The 27,713-nt window shown below is 41.8% G+C and overlaps 1 protein-coding gene across 5 annotated transcripts in view; it reads right to left on the bottom strand.

Moving 5' to 3' along the window:
- Nucleotides 1–27,713, bottom strand: part of LOC134219918 (GATA-binding factor 3-like) — a 64,564-nt gene that overhangs the window by 12,888 nt on the left and 23,963 nt on the right. The window contains exon 1 of one of the 5 annotated variants that reach the window (XM_062698824.1): nt 13,818–14,580. The exons of 2 other annotated variants lie outside the window; for them this stretch is intronic. In XM_062698824.1, the coding sequence (XP_062554808.1) occupies nt 13,818–13,970 (153 nt within the window). In that variant the 5' untranslated portion in view covers nt 13,971–14,580. Of the gene's footprint in view, nt 1–13,817; nt 14,581–27,713 lie in introns of those variants that run through there. 2 more of the 5 variants (XM_062698820.1, XM_062698823.1) reach the window with 2 other exon arrangements.

The following is a 27,713-nucleotide window of genomic DNA, read 5'->3' as shown; positions in this document are numbered from 1 at the left end:
GTGGTCGAAAAGTTTTTCGTTGTCAATGAAATCCAAATAAAGAAACTCATGGAATTCTTTGACCTGCTCCAGAATGATGCGGAGCGTGACAATATGGTCCACAAAGTATCTCCCGACATGGATTCCGGTCTGCTGTCGCCGAGAGTCGCATCGATACGCGCTCAATTCGTTCAGTTCTTCTACTGAAAAGATTCCCGATTCCAGCCGGCACGCATCAATGCTTCATCCAGCTGTAAATCATTTCGATCGGACACCGGGACGCACACTTGTCTCTAGCCTTGTGAAAGGTCCTTATCCGCTCATCACAGTCGAGCCACTCCAGCCAGCGATCATCAGCCGTCCCAGCCCTGTGTTTGAGACAGGTAAAGGGACCTTCCAATAACGTTTCCCAGGCTCTCAATACGATCAGTTCAACTCGTGTAAAAATCCCGGTTCCAGCCAAAATGCCGCAACGCTTCATCCAGCTGAAAATTGTTGCAACGTCATTGCTCAAAATGATTCTCAATTCTTGTGCGTCTACTACCAGAATGTCAAGGGCTTACGCACGAAAACGACGGATTTGAAACTACGATTGTCCGCTTGTGATTACGACATAGTAAACAATGTGGCTACGGTCTGATATATGCAATTTAAAACTCTCGTCGGACTACACGATATTTCGTTGTGATCGTAGTGAGTCCACCAGCAGCTTTCGTAGAGGTGGGGGTGTGCTAATTGCTGTGAAACATGAACTGAATTGTTTCGAGGTGACCCTCGATGGCTGCAACGAACTTGAGCAAGTCGTATTGTGCGTGAAACTTCCAAATCGATCCGTATATATCTTCGGAATTTACCTGCGTCCAAAATCTGATCCAGCGCTCTACTCCGCCCATTTCACCGCCGGTAACGTGTTTCAGACATATCTTTGGACAACGATGTCATTCTACTGCTAGGGGAATACAATCTCCCTTACCTTCAGTGGCGCTTTGACGACGATATCAACGGCTTGCTTTCCGTAAATTCGTCTAGCGAGCAATAAATTTTTCTAACCAAATCAATCTCCGCCAGCGGTCTGGCGCAAATCAACTCCATTTCGAATCGTAATGGTAGAGTGCTGGATCTTGTGTTCACGAACTCGTCGGACATCTTCGAAGTTTCTCAGCCAGCCTTGCCCCTCCTACCAACAGATAATCATCACCCACCAGTGCTAATACAAATGGATGTTTGCAGTTTCGTACCCGCTCAAACTGAACGCGATCCAGATCGACTTCCGGCGATGCGATTGTTCCTCTCTCAATTCTGAACTTTCTACGATAAACTGGAATCAATATCTCCAGGCGCCTTCTATCGATGGTAATGTTGTCTTGTTCTACGACAAACTGTATGAAGTTTTTCAATTGATGGTACCTCGTCGCCGAAGCAATAATCACGGTATTAGCAGAAAGCCCTGGTGGAATGCTGAACTTCGTAACCAGCGAAACAAATTGAGAAAAGCACGCAAAAGATTCATCGCTAACAAAAACCGACGAGAACAGGAATGCACTCCGACTGGTGGAATCTTCCTATAACGAACTTCTTGACTCTTGCTACCGTAGACAACTGGACAACATGTAGTCGAATTTTAAGAACAACCCCTCCATGTTTTGGAAATTTGTGAAATCTCAGAAGTCAACTAACCAAATTCCGAAGACGATGAATTACGGTAACGCTACTGCAACTACATCTGACGAGGCTGCGAATCTTTTTGCGGCATTCTTTCTTGAAGCGTATTCAATGCAACATCTCTTCCTCCAGCCCACGCAGCAGGCTTCCGGAACGTCCTAGTCCATCAAATCCGTCTTCCATGCTTTCAGTTCTCCCATCGTGAAGTGCTGAAGGCTCTTTGTGACCTTAATGTGACCAAAGGTGCAGGGGTGGACGGCTTAACGCCCTATCTTCTGAAGAGCTGTGCTGAATCTTTTGCGACTCCACTGGTTCCGACACATGGGCTTTCCAGACTGGATAGCGGACTGGATTTTATCCTATTTGACTGGCAGAAAAGCTTACGTTGAAACAAATTCTTCCCGTTCCAAGGCCTTCAGCATTCTTTCGGGTGTTCCGCAAGACAGTGTGCTAGGGCCTTCAATTTTTGTTCACTACATAAACGACCTAAGTCTCCGACGCTCATCTGCAAAACTACTGTTTACCGATGATCTCAAAATCTTCAGAGTGATCAAATCATTACTAGACTGCGCTTCTCTGCAGACGAACATTGATGAACTTCAAGGTGATCACTTTCTGCCGATCCCTATCTTCAACTACCTTCGCCTATACCATCGATGGAATGTAACTGGACCGTGTCGCTTCTATCCAAGACTTGGGGGTCGTTATCTGCGTTTCAGTGAGCATATTTGTATAATTACTGCTAAGGCTTGGGCAGTTCTCTGATTAATTCGTCGTAATGCATCGCAGTTAGCAGACATATATGCATTGAAGTCACTGTACTTCGCCCTCGTGCGTAGCATTATTGAATATGCTGCCCCTGTTTGGGATCCTTGCCACACTCCGCAAGTCATTCGTATTGAACGTATTTAAAAATCATGCATCCGTTTTGCATTTCGTCACTTACCTTGGAATGACCGCTGATCGCTGTCAGCTGGTGGATCTTGAACTTTTGTCAAGAAGACGGTGGAAACTAAAAAGATTATTGGTTCACGATGTCCTCAAAGGATACATAGATTGCTCGTATCTTCTCTCGGAGACCCAACTCATCGCTCCTAGGTTACGGCACGCTACTCTTATAGCTATCCCCATGCACTTGACAAATTATGGGTATTACAGCCCTTTACGTTCCTGTTTTATGAATTTCAACGTTGTGATATGTTTGATTTTATTATTTCTGAGCATTGTTTTAAAGCTAGGATTAAGAATGTAGAATCCGAAATCATTTATTGTATTGCACTGGCACGGGAAGTGACCGCTGCAAGAATTATTTTACAGCGGTATGTCACCCTAGGCCCCCACTTTCTGTGGTATAAATTTCATGGTGTTTCGTGCAGCGAGTCAAAAATTATTCCAGATGGAAGCCGAAGAAAAAATACTGCACCCCATAATTCTGCTCATCGACGGTGAAACCTACGTCAAAATGGATTTAGGACAGCTTCCTGTCCAAAAATTCTGCTTTGCGACGGCACGAGGAGTTGTTCTTGCGAGATTAAGTTTGCTTTTATGGACAAATTTGACAAAACTGATGATTTGGTGAGGGATATGCAGAGCAAAGACCAAAGTGTTCGTGACGAATAAGACCATGGACTGTAAGCTGTACAAGGAAGATTGTGTAAAAAATTGCGTACTAAGTTTCATGAAAGTCCATGAAGGTCCCGTGAAGTTTTTGGTCGGATTTGGCGAGTTCCCACTACAGCCGGGAAGTCATCCAGTTATACCGTGATAATAACGTAAATATCAACAATAAAAACATAATCCACCCAACTGCCCGCAGTTCTGGCCCATCGAGACATTTTGAGCATTAATGAATGATGGAGGTTCAGTATTGAAGCGTGTTATGCGTCGGCATTGGATCCTAGCCTAGAAAGCTGTTTGAAATGCTCGAGTATTTCACAAGCATCTTTGTTTTCATCTTCAATTTTATTTATAAAGCCGGCACAAGAGACCCTCGTGACCTTGTGAACCGGTCGTTGTGGCAAAAGCGATCCCCCGATCACAATGTCGTTGTTATCACGAAATTCAGCGAACAGCTCTCCGTTTTTATTCACCCATCAAGTTAACCAACATAACAAATTCATCCATTCGAACAGTTGATCAACTCGATACATTGGTATTTTCTTCCATTATTGAGTTAACTGACAATTCGGGCTGTTGAGTAATTAAGCAGGGTCTAGTAATTTAGCAAGTCTTTTTTGGCTAACGGGCAATTTCTGTATGCTGAAATTTGGCAACAAGCGCTCCTAATATTGTCCCAAGAAGTGTTGGATGATTGTGTCGCTATACTAATGAAATGTGAGTTTAATATGAATGCCAAAATATGTAGTGTGATTGTTATCCGTTTATCTAATATTCGAAAATAGGTAAGTCCATACAGAAAAGTACTTTATATTGGGCAAAAGAAATAAAAAACTAACACAGCCTGCCTGCTTGAGTGGCTGCTGAAAAACCGAGTCAAAGTGATTACTCACGCAAGTTATTACGATCATCAGTTGAATAAGTACATGTATCTAGCGTAATATGACTAAAATATGCTTGATACACTAATTATAAAGTCAAATCATCATCATTTCTATCGCGCTTCAAATCGCTGTTCCTATGACAGATGTGACTTGGAAAATTATCACCCCGTTAGCTTAATTTCAATATGCATGCTTATGCATTTACTACATTCAGATCCAACAACTGAAAACTGAAATTCGCATTTCCAAAATCGCGAGGTGATAAGTTAGAAAGAGATGAAAGATAGGAAAAATTAATTCGATGCGTATCGCCTCCTAGAGTTTCCTACCTTCTTTGTCTATTGCCTCAGCCTCAGCATAAATAATTCCATAAATCACCCAATATCAATTACTGGCCAAAAGATAGAGAAGCACAAAACTGCACTTTTTCAAACTCTCTTTTTTTACCTTGCTGTGCCACGATTTGACATTGAATATTACGAGCGTGCGATTTCCGGCAAACCATTCTGTCATATCTCTGTCTAGGTGGTATCGACCGAAAACAATTTGGTTGAGGGAGAAAAAAAACTCAAGGTTCAGCTCGAACCCCGCGTGGGTCAGTCGGCAATATACCCGACCGACTGTGCCAGACGGAATATATGACATTACTCTGACTAGTGGCGCCTACGAACGTCCGCAGAAAAGGATGATCAGTTCTTCGTCGGAGTCAATGTTCTATCAATTTTACCTTTCTAGTTTTTATTCGTTTAAGGGACATGAAGGACTGTGAAATATTCCGGAGGCGCCAGCAACCTGTCACGCTTTATGCTTTATCCTATTTTTTTATTAAGTCATCCAATCTTCTCGTCGTTGGAGGAGAAGCGTAAATAATTCAATTAACGCGTATCGCGTAGCATCTATTAAACTTATAAATAGGCTCGTGTCCTCGATTCACCTGTTCTAGGGGAAGGCCGCAGCTGTCCGTGAGGACTGAACCCAATCATGGTTCTCTTTGGCACGATAATCGATCTAATTGGAGCGAGCTTGCGTTACGCTTAAAACCTATGTAAAATTGGTCAGATAACACTAGTTTTACGTCTATCGGGCATTTTATCGGCACCACAAGATGTAGCACTGGCGACCAGGTCTAGCGGCTAGACCCTAGCCCCTTATGTCGGAGAAAGAATCAAACGATCGTAGGTCAGACATTTTTATATTCATTGCTTTTTGATAAAGCTAGAAAACCATGTTTGAATATTGGGGTTTGAAACTATAGCTGCTACTATAATGGGAGGTTCGTTTCAACCAGCCATTGAGCTGTTTATTGTTTAAAAATGGGGACATAGGACCAAATGGGGATATAAATAAAAGAAGCCACTGAAACATTCTTACATACTAGACTGGCCCAGGAAAAAAAGTTGTCGAATTCCACGGGACGATACGATTCGATCAATAAATCCAAAAATCAGCTCCTAATAGATCAGTCGAAAGCTAAGTAAAAGTTCATTTAATCATCGTACAACGTTCTGTGAAATTGTTCTGTAACATACCAACTGCCCTTTTTGCAATTCTAAGCCTAAATGAGCAATCAGAACCAATTTTCAGGTCGAATGAGTGACGGAGGTGTATTTTCCTATATATTTTAGCTGCCATCCCCATAGAAACTTCCATTCAATTGCGCCAGCTTATGCAACAAGCGATTGAGCTGAAATTTTGTGAGATCGATTTTCTCACCCAAAGACTCAATCCTGGGGGGTGCCCGTGGAATTCGACAACATTTGTTTCTCCCCATACTAAGCTGGGCCAGTCTATTACATATTGATAATATTGTCGTTATCATAATAATACAGACCTTCGAGTACGAATGATAGAATATCCGTAAAACTTGAATATTCACTTACCGAATATATTCATGATAATATTCGCGATACATACATTCGATTGACGGCAAATGAAATAAAATAAAATTTGATTATGTCATTGAAGCGCTTATTGCCTTTTATTGAAGCCGAAACTGATTGAGGTGCGCGCCTTTGAGAGTTGCCACCTCTCGAAGGGTATAACTAGCGGTAGCTCAATCAAAACAGGCCTCACAAGTGGCGTAGCTACGAGGGGGGGATTGGACATAAAACCCCCCCAGAGACAAGATTTATAGAAGATTTTTTTATTTGCTCAATCGATTCTTTGGCTTGTTGAAGGTAAACTTTCCCAAAGAACCCATATTTCTTGAAGCCTCTAACTATTTTTAAAATCGAAAACAAAAACCATTCGACGAGTAATTCTGTCACATTGTTTTCTAATGAAGATTAGTCAGATCGGACTAGGGATTAAAATTTTTGGACAAAATATTATTTTTTTATAGTGAACGAGAAAGGCACTACTACCGCTAGGGTGATTTATTAGTTTTTACTGTGATACATACAAAAGAGTACAATAAACATAAATCAATGAAGAATATAAACCGATTAACCTAAAGTGCTATTTTAGACCTTTCTTACGTAATTGTGCACGAGAAAGGCATCATCACTGCTAAGTGGATTGATCTCCCGACTATTAAAATGAATGAATTATTTCTTTCCTTTGAATCTGGATGGTTTTAATTCATTCTTCATTATATTTGGCTGAGCTTTCAAGGGTGCCCACAACCGAATCACAAAATTAAAATGTCCAAAAATGCCTAATTTTCAAAATTGTCCATATTTTGTTCAAATCGACTAACAGAACAAGTTTATTTCTTTGCTAGTAGTTGGGTTATTAGTCTAGCTTTACAAATGTCGGCATAAGATCAACTAGGGCCAAAGTTATGGACCAAAGATAACAGGTTGCCCACAATCGAACCTCTTCCCCACTATTAATTTTACACGACAATAGAATTGAAACAAAAATCAAGTTCCAGGCAAAAATCAAACATTGGTGTGATACGTGAGCGTCACTCACGCTACCACTCAGCCATCTCTGCTTCTTGAAGGGAGAGAGGTCGAAATATTGAGAACAGGTTCTACATTCAATACACCAAACAAATATGAATCTTATCGGAATTGAATTATATGACACGATAACCTAGGACGTAAGACGAATTGAGAGTTATTTTTCAGTCAACTTGGATGCACATGAAAGTTTTAGTCCAACCACCACAGTTGTAATGAAAAAGAACTTAATTTTACATCCCTCGATTATGCATTCAAAAGTTCAACAGATGTTCTATGTTCTCCAAATCATTCTTGAATTCAGATTTTTTGTCAATAATGCACGGTACAAAATCACTAATATCCGTACAATACAGGCCCTTAAATTCCATGCGAATTATTTGCGATTTAGGTATGTCCAAACCAGATGTGACAAACAAATGAGATTTCCTATTTTCTAAACACGATGTTCTAAGTTCTTCAAATCTTTCTGAAATTAAGACCAATTCATCTACCAGGTCAGCTAGGCGTGCTAGAAAATCGATAGTGAACCCACCCATCAGGCCATTAGCGACCATGCGTATGATTAACGATTGAGATATGTGCAAACTGGATGTTGTACGCATGGCCACTAAGGATCTGTTTGGTCATGATGAGTTGCTGTCAATTTTCTACTCAGTCTAGTTGACCAGGTAGAACCACTAATTCTAAGGCCAGAAAGATGTGAAGGGCTTTTTTATGGAGGGATGAAGGCAAATCTGCACACAGACACCTGAAATTATCACTCAAGGAGTGGGGTTGGCGCGGAAGGCAGAAGACCAGCCCGCCGGACCCACTAAACCCACCCAAGCAATAGAAGGTTACTTGACCCTCTCTACTACTACCCTGGTTCCTGGTACTCTACTGCCTCCCAACATTACTTCTAGGGGATGGGCAGTAGTTAATGTACTCGCTCATTCACACTCACACAGGCACTCATCCCGTATGAGTCTTACTTGGGTGCTCTCTCTAACACACCCTGCACTCTTTCTGACACAGGCTCACCCTTTACGCACCATGTGAGACTATCTTGGATGCTCACCTGATTCACTCTCTAGCACACAAATCTGAGACTTATTTGGGTGCTCACTCTAGCACACCCAGCAACTCCTGCTGATACACCATGTGGGATTTACTTAGGTTTTCACTTCTGACATGCCATGTGAGTCTGACTTGAGTGCTCACCTCTAACATGCCACGCGAGACTGACTTGGATGCTCACTCTACTCACCTCTGTCATGCCTCGAGGTGTCGATAGCGATAGGTACCAACAGTTCTACGCTACGCTTCCCTCCTACCTCGGCATATGTAGTCCATACTAACACCTATGCGGTCACTCTTCTGCCGTGCCTCGTAGTGGCGACTGCGACATGTGCAAACCTCTCATTCACTTCCCCGCGCTTAGCCTGTTTTCGCTCTAACTAGCCAATCACAAGTTAGTCATGCTTGTCGACTGCTGCTCGGCGCGCCAGATTCTCTGCAAGCTGCAATCGAAACTGCGTTCCACTTCTCCACCGCTTGGCACATCCTCTGGATAAGGGTGTCCGGGGTTGTGTCCCGACCGCAAACGTCTAGCATAGTTCTTCTTTCGACGTCGAAACGAGAACATACGAACAGTATGTGCTCTGCAGACCTGGGCAGTCAGGGCAGACGGGGCTCTCCGCGTGCCCAAACCTGTGGAGGTACTGCCGGAAGCAGCCATGGCCTGACAGGAATTGTGTCAGATGGAAGTGAACTTCCCCATGGGGTCTCTCCACCCAGATATGTTAGGTATCAGCCGGTGGGTCCACCTACCTTTAGAAGAGTTATGCATCTCGCGCTGCCATCTGCCAACCGAAGTCACCTTGATGCGTTCGCGGGCTCCTCTGGTGCCACGTAGCTCGAAATACTCCTCGTCTTCCCGGATGACCAGCCCGACTGGCATCATGCTCGCAATCACGCATGCTGCATCGTGTGATATCGTGCGGTAGGCAGATATCACTCTGAGACACATTAAGCGGTATATGCTCTCCAGCTTCCGCAGGTAACTGCTTACCCCCAGAGCTCTCGCCCAGGACAGGCCGCCGTACCTAAGAATAGTTACGGCAACGCCTGCCAGTAGCCTACGTCTACTGGCACACACCTTGGAACTGTTGGACATCATCATCGATAATGCCGCAACAGCAGTCGAAGCCCTCTTGCACGCATAGTCGACATGGCTGATGAAGGTCAGCTTGTCGTCTATTACAACCCCAAGGAGTTTCAAACTCCACTTTGATGCGATCGCGACTTCACCCACGTGAATCACTGCATGTTGAACACGACTTGCGGTTGTTGACGTTGACGATAATCACCTCCATTTTGTGTTGAGCGAGCTGCAGGCCTCTAGCGCTCATCCAATCCTCCACCCTGCTGATTGCGTGTGCTGCGGTCAGTTCTACCTCGGGTATTGACTCCCCGTAGACCTCCAAGGTTGCGTCATTTGCAAAACCGACGATCTTAACACCAGGAGAGAACTTTAGCTTTAGAACCCCGTTATACATAAGATTCCGTAGTATCGGACCCAGTATTGAAATTTGCGGAAATCCTGAGGTAATAGGTACGTTTCTCTGACTGGCATTGGTCTCGGCTTTCAAAAATCCGATACAGGCCCACCGACAGGCTAAGCCGGTGTAACGAGAGCGCGATGGCATCCCAGCTTGCGCTGTTGATTGCGTTCTTTACATCAAGTGTCACTAACGCACAGTATCGAATACTTCGCTGTTGGATCGCTATCTCGGCGGTTTTTACCACCGAGTTAATAGCGTCCAACGGGGACTTACCTTTACGAAAACCGAACTGGTTGCTAGACAGGCCATTCGTACCCTCTGAGTACGGGGTCAGCCTGTTGAGAATGATTGCAACTTGCCCGTCGTGTAAATAAGGCAGATTGGTCTATGCGCTGTAAGTCGCCTGGCGGCTTCCCGGCCATCGACAACAACACCAGTTTCTGTCTTTTCCATCTTTCGGTGAATCTACACTCATCTAGGCATCTTTGCATAGCTAGCCTGAACATGTTCGGGTTCCTGAGGTGAACCGGTCAAGGGCCGAAAACCTCATTAATAAAGACAATAAAAAATGTTCGGGTTCGCTATGATTGCTGCCTTGAAAGCGCTGTTTGAAACTCCATCAGTCCCTGGAGCTTTGTTCGTTACCAGGGATTTGGCCACTGCGAGTAACTCTTCGTTCGTCACTGGAGCCACCATTTCGGCCGCACCCATATTGCCTTGTGGTGCAGGAGGCCAGGGACTTGTGGCTCGGGGCGGGAACAGTACCTCGATAATCCTCGCCAACCTATCCGGGGACCGTTCATGGGTGAAGAGCTCCCTTTGGTCTTGGCCATCACTATCCTGTAGACGCCACCCCACGAATTCGCGTTGGCTCCTTCGCATAGGTTGTCGAAACACGCTCTCCTACTGCTCTTGATGGCCTTGTTAAAGGCCAGTTTCGCAGCTCGAAACACTTCACGGCGGTCCGCTCTATCATCCTCGGTGCGTGCACGTTGTATCCTTCGTCTATCCATGAAGCAGGTTGATCGAAGGGCCGTAAACTCGGGACTCCACCAGTATACCGGGCGTCTGCCATATCTCGGCAGGGATTTGCTCGGCATGGTGGCGTCATACGCGCGTGATTGGACAGCTACCAACGCATCCCCGATTAGACCTGATTAAACTGTTCTGGGTGTTCTGGCCACCTTCGTGGGGCATAGCCGCTACAATAGAACACACCATTGATCTTAGCTATGGCGACACCCTAAGCAGAGGATTGTGCCACCACTTGAATCGGGTACCGTCCCGTTCGCCATCCTAGACCGCAATCCTAGACCCGTCCGCCACCCAATTGCTGTTATCGACAGGGACGTTGTACGGGTCGGACAGAAGGGCGACATCAGGCCTCGACTCCGAGACCGACTGCCACAACAGCTGCTGGGCAGTTGCACAGTGGTTAAGATTCAGCTGTGTTACTTGCACGGCTTATTTTTATTTTTCTCTCCGATGGGAAACAAAGACCCACCCATAACGTGGTTACAGGCTTGCTTTTTGCTGGCGATGTGAAGGACTTAGATCATCGTATTTGATTATGTCTAAATAAAAAATTATACACATATGGACATGATGCGTTGCTATAAATTTCCAGCCGAGCCTAGTTGACCTAGAGCCTAGAATACGGCTGAATGGATTTTTTTTTCAATCCCACAGCAAATCGGTTCAATATAATCTCCGGCGGGTTTAAAGATAACGGGTGGCAACTAAGAACTTCAACACTTTTATATCAACAACATTGCTTACAAAATGCCTTGGAAACAGGAAATACTGCAGCGAGCATTGTAAATTTTTCAAGCAAACTAAGAAAACTGTCATAGGATTTTTGTGTGTCTACTGAGCTCCATTGTATACAAAGGTGATTATAAAGCCAAAGACACGAAGCAACTCATAAGCAGGATCAGAAGTAGCATTCCGAAAATTGATGTGGCAGATCCGTACAGCGGTCATGTCATACCAACAAGACTAAGCTGCGCCGAACGGCGAACCACGGACCATATGCTAATATTCATTAGCCAAAGTTTAAATACTAAGGACTACTCTTTGCAAACCATATATCCGATTGAACTGTACTTCTTTGTAGTTTATTTCCCGAGCCAATCTTTTCATTCCAGTTTTTTAGTTGCCACCCGTTATGTTCTCATGTAATAATCACAAGTAAAATTAGGAAAACCGCGAGCAACTTATTTAATATTAAGATTTCTCTAGAAGCTTTGCATCGGTAGTTCACAACGGCATTGTCGCCTACTGTTCTGAATAACGGCTACCGGGTCCACTAGTAAAGATAATTTTTTTATATATATCTAGACCAACATTTGTAAAGGGCGTAACAGCCAAAATTTATTCCTTCTGATTCCTCGTCTATATATATAGCTATACCGTCGTGCGGGGCTTCTTTTGATTTCAGGGGCTACTTTGGATTTTGGATTTTCTGAAAAAACTAAGCGAAAAAAATACCAAATTTAAAACAGAAAGTTAACATCTAACTAACAACAAGATACCCGAATGGTAATAATGGCGATTTGATAGTAATGTACGTTACAGCTCTTGTTTCAAAATGTCCAAAGTAGCCCCCGATTTTTCAAAAGAAGCCCCGCACGACGGTATATGTAGACAAAGAATCAGAAATATTTAATTTTGGCTGTTACGCCCTTTTCAAATATTGATCTAGATATATTTCTTTATTATCGAGTGAAGATAATTCCCAAATCGGAGTTACGGAGGCCTCTAGACTTTGTATAGACCAACCTTCTCATTATGAGAAGCAATTGTGTATCTGAACTGTGCAACATTCCATTCAAAATGGTTGTAAAGCTATTATAAACAACAAAAAAAAATATTAGCACAAACAACGAATTTTGAAGTTTAGGAATAAAAACTAGAAATACAAAAAAATATTTTAAAATCATATCAATAACTTTGGATTTTACAAACAGACTAGTCAGAACTGATTTAGATTTTAAATTTCAGTGAGTTTTTTACTTGAATGTTTATAAAATAATTGTAAAAGAAAGATGCTCGAGAAGTTAATGACCCCGTTAATTTTTTGACAGCAGAAAAAATAAACAGCATTTTGTTTGTTTGCATTTAAAATCTTATAATTTCAACTATTCTAACTACAACTTCTACAACATTATAACCAGAGTATTATAATGTTGTACATATTTAAATTTCTACTAACTAACAAACTTCCATATCTATCCATGCTAGGTTATCTTAAAAAAAAATCAACTATCAAAATGACAACTTTTTAAACAAAAATTGAGAAAATTGGGATACCTATAGGTTCGATTCCTAACAACCTTTTTTTTTAGGAATCTTTAATAATGTTAAACAAGCGTTGCACTGTCGCAACAGTTTCCTATCATATATACCGTGGTAGGCCGAAATCCGTCCACCTTAGGAGAAACCAATAAATTTAGGGGGGTTCAATGCAAATAATGTATAAATTATTTATTTTGTCCTATTCATATACTTGACAGTAAGCTCTTTGGCCATCAAAATAGATAGTAGGCTTTGAAATTAAAACAACAAAAATCGCAAACAAATCACTACCCAGAAAACTCGTAGCCATTGGTGCCACTTGTTCGCGTGCTGACTAGATTTTTTCCAAAAATAAAATCAGTGGGAAATAAATGATAGGGAAGGCTTCTCAAGGTGCGTATTAGACTATTCATAGTGGTAGCAGAGTCATTCGATTGGCTGTATTTTAAATATTTAGTCAAAAATAAGCGGATTTTGATACTTCGATTCCAAATCCGTCCATGGTGGACGGATTTCGATTCAGGAGGTGTTGACATTATTGACTTTTACATATACTGAAGTGCCTAAGTATACGGATTCTGATGCCCCACGGTATACTGCTTCCAGTAGATAAACTTAAAAGTTGGTTTCCATAAAAGATAAGCTCAAACAGCATTATTTTCGCATTCATCTTAAACCATCACCAAAACATATGTTTGAAAACAACGATCGTTCCAATCTCGACCACAACAAACCGTAATCTGCCGGGAAACTGCATTCTCCGATAAAACTTTATCTCAAGCGTGCTTGCCTCCCGTATCATTTGCTATCTCTCCTCCAGATAGCCGGTAGTCCAATCAGTTGTTCGACTTCTTACATACAATCTATGTATTGACAATATTTGGAGGGAAATCACAGTTTATCGGAGATATCACTCGTGAAATTACCTTCTGCAAATCTACTTCGTGATTTCCTTTCGAACCAGAAGGAACGCTGGCACTGATGCTAACTGTCCTTGCGTGTACACTACTCACAGGTAAACTGTTATTGTTTGAATCGGATGGATCATTAGCCGCCACTGAATTAACGGCCATTTTCATCTTCGGGATAATCAATTGGCGCACTTAGACACTCTACACAGGAAAAAAACACACAACTCACTATTCAATGTTGAGATCGTTGAACTATGCGCTGGTACTATGATGTTGCAGCTCGAACATCAAGCTAGGCGTAAGCACTTTGTTCGAGTCACGGGGAACATCTCACTGCGACTAAGGAGCAAGCTGGAGAGCTACCGAGTCACACAAATAAGACACGTATCGAACGAAATTGATGAGGAAAATTATTAAAAAAAATATATATTATGTATCAAACACTGAACCACAACCCCTCCTGAGTTGGTGCCATTCCTTCCTTATCTTATCAGTTATTCCGCTATAGTAATATCACTCGTCAACTGCAGGTAACTTACACCGAAAAAATAACTCACACTCCCAATCACCATCGTGAACCGATTGCGCGCCACATTTATCAGAATTATCCCCAATTTCGTGCGCCGAACTGCCAAGGTGTGCTTCGATATCTCGGATCAACTAGACTTTGTCACATTTATTGCACTCCCCAATTCCACGTACAGCCGTAATTGCGGAAAATTGCGACATATCGAGAATCGTTGGATACGCGCGATCTCTTCGGCTGTTGTACGCCTCGGAACCGCCAAAACTCATATGACACGGGCCGGTCGACTCTGCCAACATCCTACAAAAAAATCAGTCAACATAGAGAGGAAGCAGCGTGTACGAACTTTTCTGTTTGCACTGTACAGTACGGCCCGAAGTTCTATGAACACGCACCATTCGGGCTTCACGTTTTGTTACAGAAAAAGAAACCACTCCAACTGCTTAGCAAACAACAAATTATCCGCACTCGTTTCGTCCGGCCGGCTATGGAATTATGCGTTTCCTCACTTTTTAAGGTGTTTGATGTTTGTTTGCACTAAATTCTCTCGACGTTTGTTGCTTCACTCCAAAGGCTGCTCCAAAGAGCTGGAAGAGTCTACAGCCCACAAAGTAAACACATGGTCGTCGGAAAGCAGACATTGTATTAGAAGTAGATGACGGATCATCATATGGCTCGGCTGTAAATACGCCACACGTTGCATACCAAAGCAGCCATCCAAAGATTTGCGGTCCGGCGGGATTTGTTCTTCCGATATACTTTAGATGTTTATTCAGGACAGTTCAGGGAACTAGCATAAGTTGTCACTGATTGGACTGCTGATATGATATGTGCATTGAATGTATAAGAATCGATAAGTTTTGCGATCATTGATGCTCTGTATATCAGTTGCCTTCTCTATGTGCAGGAAAATGGCAATAAGCATATTTTTCACTTTTCATGACTTAAAAAGAATAAACTACAATCTACTCTACAAAAATATCACACGCGTATAACTAGTTACCGTTCTCCCAAAACAAAATGTTGAAACTTTAGGAGCATAATTGAACCGTATTATAGGCTGAATGTGAAAGTTCCAATAGAGTAGAGTAATAACTTATTGCTAAATAATTTCGTCTGAAAACCTGAAAACAATAGCCAAGGGGTGCGACAAAAAATACACTAATTTTACAATGTTAAACAAAGCAAAACAATTTTAGGCATATCTATATACATAAAAATGAATTTCTGTCTGTCTGACCCTTATAGACTCGGAAACTACTGAACCGATCGGCGTGAAAATTTGTACGCAGAGGTTTTTGGGGCCGGGGAAGGTTTTTAAGATGGTTCGAGACACCTCCCCCTTTGGAAAGGGAGGCTTCCATACAAATAAACCTTAAATTTCTGCATAACTCGAGAACTAATCACATAATAAATCAATTTACGACGAAACGAAGTTCGTCGGGTCTGCTAGTAAATAATAAAGATTGATCCATAAAAAAATGAAAAACAATCCGTGAATAACACCTGATTGTTTCGTAAAATGCTACCATAAATCCATAGAATAGCTCCCATAAAGAATAGATCCATTACTACGCTAAAATTGAGCTATTACAAATAGGAAAATATATCCCGTTAGACATGATCAAGAAAAACAATAAAACTCTCGTTATTTTCCCGTAAACGAATAACAAATAATCCATCCATAAAAAAATCAAAATTGAGCAATTTTTATCGTGATAATGATCCATAATTTTAATATGAGGCGTTTCGAATATGACGTCAACTACTAGTTGATATTATTAGACGCCCCCTCACGCTTATTTGTATACCTAGTATTATACATATTAGCTCATATGTACTATCACAAAATCTTAGATCCCGTCTACCCTAAAACTTGTGACGTCATTTTTGAACGACCTCAAAGATAATTGTTAATTTTGGTGATATGATCCATAAATTTGGCCAGGTTTTAAAAATGTTGTACATCAATCAATATAGTTTTAATGGCATTCTTTCCAAGCTTTATGAATCATATTACCAAAATTATGGATCATCATCACGATAAAAATTGCGCAAATTTTAATTTTTTTTTGTTAAAAATATAGTGGATCTTTTTACAAAAATATATGGATCATTCAACATACGTTCATGGGAGAATGGTAGGAATGTTATTGTTCTTCTTTATCATGTCTAACGGAACATATTTTCCTATTATTTGCTAAATTTTGGCGTAGTTATGGATCTTAAAGTTATTCTTTATTGATACTCCGGAACTATTTTATGAATTTATGGTGGCGTTTTATAGAACAATCGGATGTTATTTACGGATCGTTTTTAATTTTTTTATGCATCGTATTTGCACATTTAACTGTGCAAAGTAAGCGCTACCGTTCAACAATTTGAATTACATTTTTCAAAATTTTATTTTCAAACTCAGTTACCAAAATGGGGTCATAGGATGATTTCCAGCATTTTATTTCGACATGTTATACTCATTGGCGTAACTACAGGGGGGATAGGGGGGGGGCTATAGCCCCACCTAGAATCAAGTTAGCCCCCCCTAGAATTCCTACGACTTTGCATGAGTATGGCACATATCTAGCGCTCTGATCATATCTGGGCGTAACTGCAAATAATGAATTCTTATTATCTCTAACGAAGTGAGTTGAATATATTTTATCATGTTTTCTAACTTCGAAAAATTGATATATCTTGGGTTAGGAATGCTTAACACGAAGTATATTACGCTCCCGTTATTCTCAGCCACATATATAATTGCTTAAGGTGAATTGCGTACGAATCTAATTTCTAAAGTAAATTACACTTCCGGAGGGACATAACGCCAAAACACAACTCGTTCGCAGTACGCACAAACAATTTTTTTTTAGTTGTGCTTAGATGTGCTTATGTGCTATGCATTGACATTTGTGCTGCCAAAATGAGAAATGAACCAAGGTGATAGAAAGGACGGGCATGGTTACAGTCATGTTGGGACTCTGTCGAGAAAAATGTTGGAGTTGAAACAGTATTTTCATGCTGATTCAATGCTGATTGAATAAATAATAGAAGTAACAGGCTAACAGAACAAATACAATAGGTGAGATTTTGATTGAATAAAGACAATTCAAGTAAAATAATAAACTGCCTGTAATATGTAGACAACATGAAAAAGACAATTGTTTAACTTGAGCAGGAGACACTGGATGCTTAGGTTACTAAAGAATTTCTAACAAATCTTGACTTTAATTTATCAGAAAATCACCAACTCTTTAAAATTTTAATGGTTACATTGCGTTGCATTGCATTGCGAGTATTTATTTTTTTCAAAGTGTACCTCTAGCTTTCCAACATAACCCTTAAAGATGCATGGCATTTTAGAAAGGATTGTCAAGAAAAACCTTTCGATATTGTGATAGCTGAGTACAACGTTTTGTATGCCTGTAAAAGCAGACATTTTGAAGGCATTTCTTTCTGTAGATTTCTGTGGTAAAGTATGCAAGCAATGTTGCTGCTTTTTCCCGAAAACTTTGAATTATCTTGATAATCCCAAAATAAAAATCCATAATCCTTGAAATTCGAGAAAAGCTCGGTAAACCCTGAAGTTTCAAGGAGAGGTAACTAAAATGTAGAAAGACAGGAACACCGTCTTCGACCAGAGGTCGTACAGACTGAGCGCTTAACACTTAGCATGAGACAACGAACAGGACACATAATACCCAGTGGACCAGTGGAGAATTTTTCGATCACGAAAAATTTCCTCCTTATAGGATCGAACACATACTCCCTAGCACATGCGTCTAGACGATTGACGGCGCTAACCGCACGGCCATGAAGCCCACAATAACTTGAAATTATTTCTAATAGATATGTAAAACTCGAAAGTCTTATATATCTAAAGCTCTTATGTTTTTTTTACGAATCAAAGTTATTGGGAATTCCACGACATTTCTAGATTTTTATGTCACAGTCGTCACTGGATGTATTGAAATAGCTGTTTGGTAGGCCAACTTGCGGACAGTTGAACGAAAACAATAACTTTTTTGTGTTTGGCTGTAAGAATAAAAAAATTTAGCCCCCCCTAGAATTTTTCCTAAGTTACGCCAATGGTTATACTGGATATTGCATCATACTTTTGAACAATCCCCGGAATGTCTCTTCACCACATTGTTTACATTTTGTGACACCGCGGCCCTACTGTGTTGTCTCTCGAAATCTGCCAGAGTGTACTATATTGGTGATACTTAGTATATTTGATGGCATGCATTTCAATTATCTCTTTAGTCTCGCGGCTTGACTCGCTGGACTAAGAGAATCACAGCGGGGCCTTCCTTAGCCGTGCGGTAAGATGCGCGGCTACAAAGCAAGACCATGCTGAGGGTGGCTGGGTTTGATTCCTGGTCCGCTCTAGGAAATTTTCGGATTAGAAATTGTCTCGACTTCCCTGGGTATAAAAATATCATCGTGTTAGTCTCATAATATACGACTTAGAATGGCTTCGAATGAATCCTTAGAATCGTCGGACACAAACTTTCACTCTAACATCGCTTACATCATGCCGTCGAAACAGGAAGTACTGCGATGCGCACTGTAATTTTTCCAACCAAACATAGATCATGGGAAAAGTACACGGTCAAACATTCATTTCATTTATTTAGTTAACATCTAAACAGATAACACTGAATCAACAATTTGACGCCACAATGCACGGTTCGAGGCCGCATCTCTCCATCCTCGGATACGCCCCACGCTCGCCAAGTCGTTCTGCACCTGGTCTGCCCATCTCGCTCGCTGCGCTCCACGCCGTCTCGTTCCTGCCGGATCGGAAGCGAACACCATCTTTGCAGGGTTGCTGTCCGGCATTCTTGCAACATGTCCTGCCCATCGTACCCTTCCGGCTTTAGCTACCTTCTGGATACTGGGTTCGCCGTCTTCTTGCACACCGCCAAAGATGGTCCTAAGCACCCGTCTCTCGAATACTCCGAGTGCTTGCAAGTCCTCCTCGAGCATTGTCCATGTTTCATGTCCGTAGAGGACAACCGGTCTTATTAACGTCTTGTACATGACACATTTGGTGCGGTGGCGAATCTTTTTCGACCGCAGTTTCTTCTGGAGCCCGTAGTAGGCCCGACTTCCACAGATGATGCGCCTTCGTATTTCACGACTAACGTTGTTGTCAGCCGTTAGCAAGGATCCGAGGTATACGAATTCCTCGACCACCTCGAAGGTATCCCCGTCTATCGTAACACTGCTTCCCAGGCGGGCCCTGTCGCGCTCGGTTCCGCCCACAAGCATGTACTTTGTCTTTGACGCATTCACCACCAGTCCAACTTTTGTTGCTTCACGTTTCAAGCGGGTGTACAGTTCTGCCACCTTTGCAAATGTTCGGCCGACAATGTCCATGTCATCCGCGAAGCAAATAAATTGACTGGATCTGTTAAAAATCGTACCCCGGCTGTTACACCCGGCTCTCCGCATAACACCTTCTAGCGCAATGTTGAACAACAGGCACGAAAGTCCATCACCTTATCTTAGTCCCCGGCCCGATTCGAACGAACTGGAGTGTTCGCCCGAAATCTTCACACAGTTTTGCACACCATCCACCGTTGCTTTGATCAGTCTGGTAAGCTTCCTAGGGAAGCTGTTCTCGTCCATAATTTTCCATAGCTCTACGCGGTCTATACTGTCGTATGCCGCCTTGAAATCAATGAACAGATGGTGCGTTGGGACCTGGTATTCACGGCATTTTTGAAGGATTTGCCGTACAGTAAAGATCTGGTCCGTTGTCGAGCGGCCGTCAACGAAGCCGGCTTGATAACTTCCCACAAACTCGTTCACTAATGGTGACAGACGACGGAAGATGATCTGGGATATCACTTTGTAGGCGGCATTAAGGATGGTGATCGCTCGAAAGTTCTCACACTCCAGTTTGTCGCCTTTCTTGTAGATGGGGCAAATAACCCCTTCCTTCCACTCCACCGGTAGCTGTTCGGTTTCCCAGATTCTGACTATCAGTTTGTGCAGGCAAGTGGCCAGCTTTTCCGGGCCCATCTTGATGAGCTCAGCTCCGATACCATCCTTACCAGCGGCTTTGTTGGTCTTTAGCTGTTGAATGGCATCCTTAACTTCCCTCAAGGTGGGGGCTGGTTGGCTTCCATCGTCCGCTGAACTGACGTAGTCATCTCCTCCGCTGCCTTGACTTTCACTGCCTGTACTCTCAGCGCCATTCAGATGTTCTTCGTAGTGCTGCTTCCACCTTTCGATCACCACACGTTCGTCCGTCAAGATGCTCCCATCCTTATCCCGGCACATTTCGGCTCGCGGCACGAAGCCTTTGCGGGATGCGTTGAGCTTCTGGTAGAACTTGCGTGTTTCTTGAGAACGGCACAGCTGTTCCATCTCCTCGCACTCCGCTTCTTCCAGGCGGCGTTTCTTCTCCTGAAAAAGGCGGCTCTGCTGTCTCCGCTTCCGTCTATAACGTTCCACGTTCTGCCGGGTACCTTGCTGCAACGCGACCGCCCGCGCTGCGTCCTTCTCCTCCAGAATCTGTCTGCACTCTTCGTCGTTAATGGCTGCTTTGACTGCTGCTTTGACGGTCAAACATTTTAGGCTTGAAAATGTTTCGGAAACTGTCATAGCTTTATTTGGTCTACTGAGCTCCATTGTATATAACGGTGATTGTAAGGCCAAAAACACGAAGCAACTCATAAGCAGGATCAGAAGCAGCATTCTGGAAATCGATCCGTACAGCGGTCATGTCAAACCAGCAAAACTAAGCTGCGCCGCACGCCGAACTACGGACCATATGCTAATATTCATTAGTTTGAGTTTGAAGATTAAGGGCAAATCATTATATAACATAGGTATATCAGATTGAACTGTACTTCTTTGTTGTTTGTTTTCCGAGCCATTCTTTTCATTCCAATTTTTTAGTTGCCACCCGTGGAAGTGCCTAATGAACCCTAAGCTGCTAGGCGGCGATGTTCCAGTGCAATATGAGCAATTTTCTGTGAAATCGAGGGTCGATTTATTTTTGTAGTTTTTGATTTATCTGAGATTTTGCATATACATTCTTTATCATCAAAAAACATAATTTGCATCATTGGTTCGCCATTTTGACTCTAGACTAGATTTTGACAAGGGCCTAAGCAAAAACACCTTGATCACTTAAAAAAATAACTTGAAAACGGCTTGTCCGATCGTTTTGGTGTCTTTGACAATGTTTTAAGTAATCATTGGGGCTATGTGGTAAAGATATACACTGTGAAAAAAATTGTTCAATCATTGAAAATAAAGCTTTAAAGCTAAATAAAAAATAATTTTTCAATATTTTTTTTTTATGTTGTAGCAGATTATATATGTACTTTTTTGCGCTATAGGCCATAATGGACAGAATAACTTTTTAAAATAAGTTTTTTTATAAAATGGTCGAAATATTTTTTTTACGTTTTTATTGGCTCGATTTGATGAAAGTACATAAAATTTCCAATGTTAAAGGGGTACAGCAATTTTATTTTCTAAGTGCTACCGTTTCTGAGATTCAGCGGTTATAAGATAACATATACCGGTTTTTTAATTTTCAGTCATTTTCACATGTTTTTCAATTCTATTCGACCTAGAATCAAATTGAAATGAGCCGTTGATATTTATTGACAAATGCTAGTGATGGAGTAGTGGTTGGTCATTTTCATGGTATGAGATGGTGGAGAGTGGTACCGCTAATGACTAACGATGAGCTTATCGCCGTTGCAAGAAAACTTGAGAGTAATTCTCGCTGAGACCGGGCCATTATTTGCACGAGGTTCTTTAAAATGCCTAAAATTATATTCATTCGAAAGCTTTCGGCGAGTTTATTAAGGATCCGAGTTAAATTCTTCAGAAAGATGAACCCCTCGTTTTTTTTTCCCTGTTCAGGTGTGCCACTGCGACCAGTTATTAGATCTTTTGTAGCGTTACCCGTATCCTTAGTGTTTAAGTGCATGACGAATTACTCCATTACCCCTCGTTAGTTATACACTTAATCATTTTACTAGATCACTCGATTTTTGTCAATTCTTGACTCACCAAAACTGTCATAACTCCAACATTTCTCAACCGATCATAGAAATCAGCATATCGTTGGAAAGAGGAATGTGTCTGCAATTTGCAATAAATAGGAGCAGCCATATTGAACTTGGTCGTATTACTTTTTGAAACTATTTTTCCGCCAGGTTGGCAACCACCGATTTTGAATAATAATACATCGATGGAAAGCGTAGCTTATATTGTGCATTGTGTCCAAAAATCTCAGGTGTATCAACCGTCTAAGACGAATTAAGTACTCTCCATTTAATTCAACAGGTCAATTTTCGTTATCTTTGCAGATACGTATTTCGACCACAACTGTGTGGTCGTCTTCAGTGTCTCGTACTTGACTCGACAGTCGACGAAGTCGAGTCAAGTACGAGACACTGAAGACGACAACACAGTTGTGGTCGAAATACGTATCTGCAAAGATAACGAAAATTAACTAGTGGAATTAAATGGAGAGTACTTAATTCGTCTTAGACGGTTGAATACATTCCACTAAAAGAGCGTTATATATTTTTCTGGAAATCTCAGGTGTATGTTTTTTTCTATCAAAAGTTATGTACTATTTATCAAAATATTTTTTGAAGGCCCATCTGACCAACGAACATTATTTTTATGGTTAAATGATACTACGAAGTAAGTTTCTTGATTTCATACACTATTCTAAGCCAAATATGTTTCGAAAATGAGAAGAATATCTACAACAATATGTTATTTGAAGGGCTCAAAAGTTTTGAGTATAACGGAGCCGTATTCAAGTTATTGTATTAAATTATTCAAGAATTTTGGTATTGGTAAATCGTACATGGCTTTTGATAAAAAAAAAACATACACCTGAGATTTTTGGACACAATACACAATATAAGCTAAGCTTTCCATCGATGTATTAATATTCAAAATCGGTGGTTGCGAACCTAGCGGAAAAATAGTTTTAAAAAAATCCAAGATGGCGGCCAAGTTTAATATGGTTGCTTCTATTTTTATTATTGCAAATTGCACTCTTCCTCTTTCCAACGATATGCCGATCTCTAAGATCGGCTGAGGAATGTTGGAGTTGTGACAGTTTTGGTGAGTCAAGAATTGACTAAAATCGAGGCGTCCATTTCGTGTATAACTATCGAGGTGTTCATCTTTTTGAAGAATTTAACTCGAATCCTTAATATACTCGCCAAAGGCTTTCGAAAGATCATAAATTTAGGAATTTTAAAGAACCTCGTGCAAATAGTGGCCCGATATCAGCGAGAATTACTCTTGAGCTATACAAGTCACCAGGGCCGGATTGTATTCCTAACCTGGTCCTTAAGCACGCGATTCTTGCCGCTCCAGATATGTTCAAGAGCTGCCTCCAACGTTGCCTGGACGAAGGAAACTTCCTAGATCGTTAGAAACGGCAGAAGTTGGTGCGTTTGCCTAAGCCTGGGAAATCCTTCGAGGAGAGCCTTCGACACAACTGTTAAGTTGTTAGAGAGGGTGATCCTAAATAGATTGACGGACTATACGGAGTGTGCTGGTGGCTTATCAAGCAACCAGTATGGGTTCCGTAAAGGCCGTTCTACCATCGAAGCAATTCTGTCGGTAACGGAAACGGGTAAGATAGCGCGTGGTTTGAATATGAGAGGTATTAGGTACTGTATATTGATTACACTAGTTGTAAAAAATGCATTCAATATTAGAGAGGTATTATTTAGGTACTGTGTATTGATTACACTAGTTGTAAAAAATGCATTCAATAACGCTAGCTGGGCAGCTATAGCTGATTCCCTGCATCGCTTGAGAGTCCCGGATTATCTGTGCAGGATTCTGAAAAGTTATTTTCAGAACAGGATATTGTTAGTCGACACCGACACTGGTCAGCAGTCGATTGAAGTGTCAGTAGGTGTTCCACAGGGATCGATCCTCGGACCGGTTTTGTGGAATATCATGTATGACGGGGTATTACGCTTAAATCTCCCGGCTGGTGTGAAAATAGAAGGCTTTGCGTATGATGTAATGCTAGAGGTCACAGGCGACACTCTCGACGAAGTTGAATTGAAAAACCGTCTAAGACGAATTAAGTACTCTCCATTTAATTCCACCAATTATTTTCGATATCTTTGCAGATACGTATTAAGACCACAACTGTGTGGTCGTCTTCAGTGTCTCGCACTTCAGTGTCTCGTACTTGAGTCGAGTCAAGTACGAGACACTGAAGATGACCACACAATTGTGGTCGAAATACGTATCTGCAAAGATATCGAAAATAATTGGTGGAATTAAATGGAGAGTACTTAATTCGTCTTAGACGGTTGAATACATTCCACTAAAAGAGCTTAATATATTTTTTTTAAATTGAAAGCTTCGTATGCGATTGGCAGAGTCGAAGAATGGCTGAACTCAAGGAGGTTGACGTTAGCACATCACAAGACTGAGGTTGTTGTGGTGCATAACCACCATGGGTTGCAGCAAGCGAGTATAAACGCCGGGACCTGCACATTTAACTCCGTGAGGTCATTAAAGCATCTGGGTGTGATGATCGACGATAAGCTCAATTTTACGAGCCACGTCGATTATGTATGCCAAAGGGCTTTATTGGCAATAAAATCTTTATCGCGAATGATGTCCAACGGATCGGCGGTGCAGAGTCAGGTGCGTAGGCTTATAGCGGGTGTAGCATTGTCTATTATCCGATACGGCATACCAGCATGGTCCAAAGCACAAGAGGCCGGGTGCAATGTTAAGAAATTAATCAGGGTATCAGGTATCAGAAATGTCGTCTCAGGCGGCACGTTTCCCTAAAAATGGGAGATTTGTGCCTCGTATTTTCCAGCTTTGTCGTTGATGGCATGGAGCTTTCCAAGCAGCCAGATAAAGCTAGGCTCGTTCTCCGAAGAGAACCAATCCACACCAAACCTCAAGCCAAATCACCTAAAACTAGGGGTAAACGAAGAGCAGGGTGAAGAAAAAAGGAACACATCCCTCAGTAGGGCGTCTTTTAACGCAGGTGTGAACTGACCTCTCTCAAGCCGAACTTGAAAGCGCCATTGAGCAATATTGAGGGTTCCATCCAATAGAGCAATATACAATAGAGCACGATTCAGAAGACGATTCTGTATTCATTGCCCCAATACCTGTTCCATTCAAGTTTTCAACAACACTATCACCAGAATTCATTACATCACTAGAGGACAAATCTGGTAAGACTGTTTTTACGCCACTGCAGTCACCAGTTTTCGGGAACTGTGGCTCGACATCCACATCCTTACCAGACTGTGTAGTTTCGGTGCACTGCAACTGCAACCAGGAGCGTTGTTGGAAGCCATTTTGAACGCCAAAGCAACCGTGTGCCGCTCAAAGCGCACAAGCCCAAGTCCTGGTGTCAGGTGGGACACAAAACAGACCTGACACAACGGTTTGCGCAGGCCCAATAAGCCGCCTTTAAAAACAACTATTACGAACGACATAGAAGATAATACGACTCGTTACAATCGGCAACGACCTAGGCGACGAATAAAGATTCATGATTGGCAGCTTGGAACATGGAACTGCAAGTCGCTAGGCTTCGCATGTTGCGACAGGATAATCTACGATGAATTACATCCCCGCAACTTCGACGTCGTAGCGCTGCAGGGAATCTGCTGGACAGGACAGAAAGTGTGGAAAATCGGGAATCGAGCGGCTACCTTCTACCAAAGCTGTGGCACCACCAACGAGCTGGGAACCGGCTTCATAGTGCTGGGAAAGATTCGCCAACGCGTGATTGCATCAGCTGTTGGGAGAACCATCCATCGTTCACACCGCGAAAATCGGAAGACTGCGGTGTCGGACAGTAATCCGGAAAATGGATCTCGACAAGCGATCAGGTGGAGAACGATTTGCGGACCCTCCGCAGACTGCGTGGTTGGCGACGCACGTGCAGCCATGGACCGAACTGAATGGAGAAAACATTTATGTGCAGCACAGGCCACTCCGGCCTTAGTCTGGTAATAAATGAATAAAGCTTATATGTTATCGTATTCGTTCATATTGAAGTTGCTGCATCCAAATCTGTTCGAAATGTGCTAATGTGGTAAAATAGCCAAAAACTTTTTACATCCATGTGACTATTTCACCCAACTACTCCCTGTGGAGTCTCACAATCAGAGTTTGCAGAAATCACTCTAAATAGATAACGAACAGCGATAAATGAGAGACAAAAACCGCTTCGAATAATGCCAAGCCATTATAACATGTTTATCGCACTTGTATACAAGTTCGGATAGGCAGCGAAGCCATGATAAAACGCTTCGTTCTCGCTCATTTCCCATTGGGGACCATATTTTCTTCACCCAGAACAGCAGTTCCTACATAATTCAACCAAAATTTGGAGCTTTAATTCTTTAATTCTTTGAAGCTTTAATAATAATAATTTAATAAGGAGAATTCTCAAATGAGTGCGCGTTTGATCGTGTGTCGTTAGCTTGTAGAACGGCGCACGATGAGCAAAAATATTTTGATGGGTAATTCAATTAACACGCATTCAATTGTATTCTTCGTTAATCTGACAAACTATACGCTACATCCGGCATACTGTTTACCGAAACGAACCGTGCCTCATGTATCCAATATCTCAGTAACTCCTCATGAAGGTGCAGATAATACGCCAGCTTCCATTATCGCGATTATTTCGTAAGGACTCTCTTCCGATTCCTTAATTGACTTGAATTCAGAAACGGCCAGCGTCGGTTTTGCTTAATTGTTTTTATTTTTACACTTTGCAGATGATGTTAGTCCCAAACATCATCTGTTGGTACTACATGTAATTACAGCGGACCTAGCAATAACGAAGAAGCAACCGTGGATGGCCATGGCTCATGGCCATCAAGCTCATGCTATCAATCATAAGGAGTATTCTATTTTTGGACTCAAGATATTAATCAATAGATTTGTTGTGCTATTATCGATATAATATTTTGATATTTACTCACAAACAGAAGGGTTATTACACTGATTTAATTGTATTTTTTAACGCAGAAATCGAGGGCATTAGAAATTTAAAAATACCCTATATTGGAAATCCATTTTCAATCACTACGACAGTTCCTATTGGTAATATACGATTAGTTGGTGCTAAATTAGGCGTGCATGAGAGAGCTTGACTATGTTTGAATGTTTTATAACTACAAGCGAATTTTAAATTTGTCTTTGATTCATAACCAGATGAAATTATGCCACTGCTATTTGATGTTGTTATTTGACTAGAAGATACACAGCATGAAACCTCTTCCATATTGCTAAATGCTGGTCGGCAAACAAAAGCAATTCAACATTTCCTACTCGAGTAAACTGCCATCAATCAACCTGCCGTCAACCTGGCAGAG

This window comes from Armigeres subalbatus, chromosome 3 (genome assembly GCF_024139115.2).
Source record: "Armigeres subalbatus isolate Guangzhou_Male chromosome 3, GZ_Asu_2, whole genome shotgun sequence".
NCBI lineage: Eukaryota > Metazoa > Arthropoda > Insecta > Diptera > Culicidae > Armigeres > Armigeres subalbatus.
Note: the sequence above shows the minus strand (reverse complement) of the source record. Positions and strands in the feature narration are given on the sequence as shown.